The sequence below is a fragment of the Carlito syrichta genome, unplaced genomic scaffold (genome assembly GCF_000164805.1).
Source record: "Carlito syrichta isolate Samal-C Ts95f unplaced genomic scaffold, Tarsius_syrichta-2.0.1 Scaffold316368, whole genome shotgun sequence".
Classification (NCBI taxonomy): Eukaryota; Metazoa; Chordata; class Mammalia; order Primates; family Tarsiidae; genus Carlito; species Carlito syrichta.
The window spans coordinates 755,751-759,651 of record NW_007260464.1 but is presented as its reverse complement, the minus strand read 5'-3'; the positions used below and the strand labels follow the sequence as shown (position 1 = coordinate 759,651).

Genomic DNA, 3,901 nt, shown 5'->3' with positions numbered 1-3,901 from the left:
CAGAGCTCTCATCAAATTGCAGGGAATATGCCCTGTAAATAATTCAGTCAATGACATTGTTTCCTCAACATCCCAAACTCTCCCAGCTAGTACAAAGACTTTTTCAGATTGTAATTCTAATGATTCCCCATGCACGGTTCTCGAAGGACATTCAGCATCAAGGTGCTCAGTAATCCAGCCCGTTTTCTTCAAGTGCTTGCTTGCTTCCTACCAGGTAAGCCAGAACACCACAAACATGCTGGGCTTCCGGTCACATGATCTGCCGGCGAAGTTGTGTATGGGCCTGGCCTGTGTCCTGTCCCTGTGGAACACAGGTGGGTCTGGCTGGATTTCCAAAAGTTCTGCTCTGTATACTAAGTTTGAATATTTATTGTGCTTTAAAGAGTCTCAGCAGCCAACATTTCTGCCCAGCGTTCCAAATGAATTTGTTCAAAATGGCAGTAATAAATTCCCTACTTCTGTGATTGTTCCTTGACTTTTTGAGTCCCATTTATTCAACAGCATTCTCTTCACCTCCACCATTGCAGGCCTTATTCAAACAATTATTCTTCCAGGACCATGAAGGAACTTTTAAAATCAGCTTCTCCTCTTGTGTCTCCATGACCCCATTCTCCACTTGTAAGTCTGAGTGATCTTTTCATAATCCCATTCAGTCATCTTTCAAGTTCTTCCTTCATTTTCTCCTCCTGCTCCAAATTATTCATTGACTTCCTACTTCTCTTGATGTAGTGTCCAAGTCCTTTGCAGGCTCTGCTTGGCCGTGAATCTTTCTCCATCACTCCTTTCTACAAATCTCCATCTCCTTCCTTCTTCATACTCCATCACTGTCGGCCTTCTTCCAGTTCTTTAAAATAATTTCCACGCCCACCTAAGACACTGGGCGTATGCTGCTCTCTCTACATCAAACACCCCCTCTGCAAGTTCAATCTTATTCAAATACTATCCATTCTTTGGATCACAGCTCAACATCCTCTCCAGGGAAGGCTTCCAGATTCCTGAGATTAGATGAGACTCCTGTTATACACCCTCACCATTCCCTTCAAAGTCTTCGATATTGTTTACGGTTATATCCTTGAGTTCATTCTCTTTATGACTGCTTTCCCAACACGCACATTGCCTGCCAAATTCTACATGCTCAATAACATTATCAATCATTAGCATTATTATAGTTGGTCAATAAACACTTGATGACTAAATGATTAAATGAATGAACTAGATAAGGGATTTTAGGCAAGTCACCACACAATTCCAGGTCATAAAGTTCTCATCTATAAAATGGGTATTTTGGATTAAATTCTCTCTGGTATTATGTCTGGGTTATAATTTCTCTGATGAAATCTTTTTTTTTATTTTTATTTTTTACTTTAGTGCCTGGCATTAAAGGAGAAGCCAAGAAAGAAAAGGGAATGACCTTCCTACCTACAACAGGTAAATGGGTAGGTGATCCCCATTAGCTCACTGTTCTTGGGCAAATTTTTTGTCTTCCCTGAACCTTACTTCCTCTAGTCTTAAGACAGAGATTGTGTCTATATCTAACACGTGAATAATCATAGCAATATTCTCCTATGTATTGCTTATTATTTTCAGGTTTGTTGAATCATTCAGTTCTCATGATCTTAATAAATCCACAAGCACTGCAACATTCTATTTGTGATAGATTTTATTATGAGAGTTATTGTTAATTGCTATCATCACCTTTGTAATAATTTCATCTATCTTTGCCTTTCTTCTTTTTTTTTGGAGTTGGGACTCTCACTGTCTCCTAGGCTGCAGTGCAATGGCATGATCACAACTCACTGCAGCCTTAACCTCCTGGGCTTAGGCAATTCTTCTGCCTCAGCCTGCAGAGTAGTTGGTGTTAAAGGCATTTGCCACCACACTTAGCTATATTTTATTTATTTTGTTTGGCTGTATTTTATTTTATTTTTAGTGACAAGGAGTCACTTTGTTGCCCAAGTTAGTATCAAACTCCTGGCTCAAGCAACCTTCCCACTTTGGCCTCCCAAACTGTTGGGATAACAGGCATGAGCTACCACTTTCCACAATCCTAATGCCAGGAGCATACAAAGTCCTGCTGACCCTTTCAATGCACATTCACTACCAAGATGCAAATCCCACACTCATTTCAGGATGCTTTGGAGAAGGCGTAACTGATTCTAGGGTCTGCTACAAGTTTAGAAAAACCTCTGACTTGGGCTTTTTTCCCCCTCAAAAGTATCCAAGGATAATTTCAAGTATTTTGCCCTACCAGCATTTGAACGAATAAGACCCCCTTTATTCACATTCTTTCTGTCTTCCCTGAGATCGCAACCCTTTGGATTGAAGAGCTGTTGCCTGGGAGACTCCTTTGGAAGGATGAGAACAATACCCGAGTGTACTTTCCTCCTGGAGCAGGGCCCGAGATATTGGGGGATCTTGGGTGAATGCATTGCAACATAAAGAACAAGAAGTCAGGGACCCGGTTTCTGTTTCTAAATTTTTGGTCAACAAGCAGGATAATAATTTTTGGGGGTATGATTTTGGTTTTGGAGGAAATGGCCTTACTCTTTATTTTTAAATTTATATTTAGTTTAAATTAGAATATTCACATGACTTGAATAACAAAAAGTATGAATGCGTGTAAAGTTAGAATACTTCCCCAGCCAACCACTTCCCTTTCTCTGGGACATCAATTATATCAACTTACCGTGTATACATAGGGTAATTTTCCATAAATACTCCTCTTATTTGAGCCTCCAATTCCTACTCTACAGGTAATCATTCAGGATAAAAAAAGGTGATAAAATGCTAAGTATGGAGAAGTTCAAAAGATACTGGTATCTTCAATTTTAAAGATTCTATTATGGTGCTCTTTGTATCCAAAAATAAAACAATATTTTTATATAATATTTCTGGCAATGTATTGGAAAAATGCATGTCTTATATCCTGCTCAAGCATCTGTGCTTCTCTGGGTATAGTGATTCACACCTGTAATCCCAGCACTTTGGGAGGCGGAATAGAAAGGATTGCCTGAGCCCACGAGTTCGAGATCAGCCTGGGCAACTTGGCAAGACCTCATCTCTACAATAAATCAAAAAACTAGCCCAGCATGGTGGTGTGTACCTGTAGTTCCAGCTACCCGGAAGGCTGAGGCGAAAGGGTCACCTGAGCCCAGCAGGTAGAGGATGCGGTGACTGTGAGCGTGCCACTGCACTCCAGCCTGGGCAACAGAGTGAGACTCCAACTAAAAAAATAAAAATTAGAATAAAAAAAGTCTGCGCTTCAGAGGTGTTTGGTTCACAGTTCAAATCTTATTGTCGAAATATAACCAAGGATTTGTAATTAGAAAAAGGAATAGTAGAAATCATTCTTCCTTGGTGGGAGGAGTGATGTTAAAGAAAGGTGCTTGGTCAGAAAGATTGCACAGGATGCACTATTCTGACTGGAAATGTGTAGGAATCTTGAAAGTCCAGCAGCTGAGAGCACCCCTACAGCCTGAAGACCCAGAAGTCAGATAATCAACGGTTTCCCACCTGCATGATGGACTCTGTTGCCCAGGCAGGTAACAAACAAGGTTGATTGTTACCTCTCACAGATCTTACTGCAGATCATGAGTGGACTGCTCATTTAAAGAGCCACTCAGGTGCCAGACAGAGCCTCTCCCGAGCTAGACAGCTAGTTGGTTGACAGTGTTTGGTTTATTTAATAATTAGTGTGTCTCTAACCCGGCATGGTGGTGCCTGCCTGTAGTTCCAGCTACTTGAAGACTGAGGCAGGAGGATCACCTGAGCTCTGCAGGTCAAGGCTGCAGTGACCAGGAGTGCGCCACTGCCCTTCAGCCTAGGCAACAGAGTGAGACTCCAACAAGAAAAAGAGAGAGAGAGAGAGAGAGAGAGAGAGAGAGAGAGAGAGAGAGAAAGA

At 41.4% G+C, this 3,901-nt stretch overlaps 1 protein-coding gene across 1 annotated transcript in view; it reads left to right on the top strand.

The window, feature by feature from the left end:
* The first annotated feature begins 235 nt into the window (after positions 1-235).
* Positions 236-3,901, top strand: part of HHLA1 (HERV-H LTR-associating 1) — a 41,090-nt gene continuing 37,424 nt past the window's right edge. Inside the window, exons 1-2 of the mRNA XM_008074205.1 lie at positions 236-314; positions 1,369-1,428. Of these exons, the coding sequence (XP_008072396.1) occupies positions 236-314; positions 1,369-1,428 (139 nt within the window). The remainder of the gene's footprint in view (positions 315-1,368; positions 1,429-3,901) is intronic.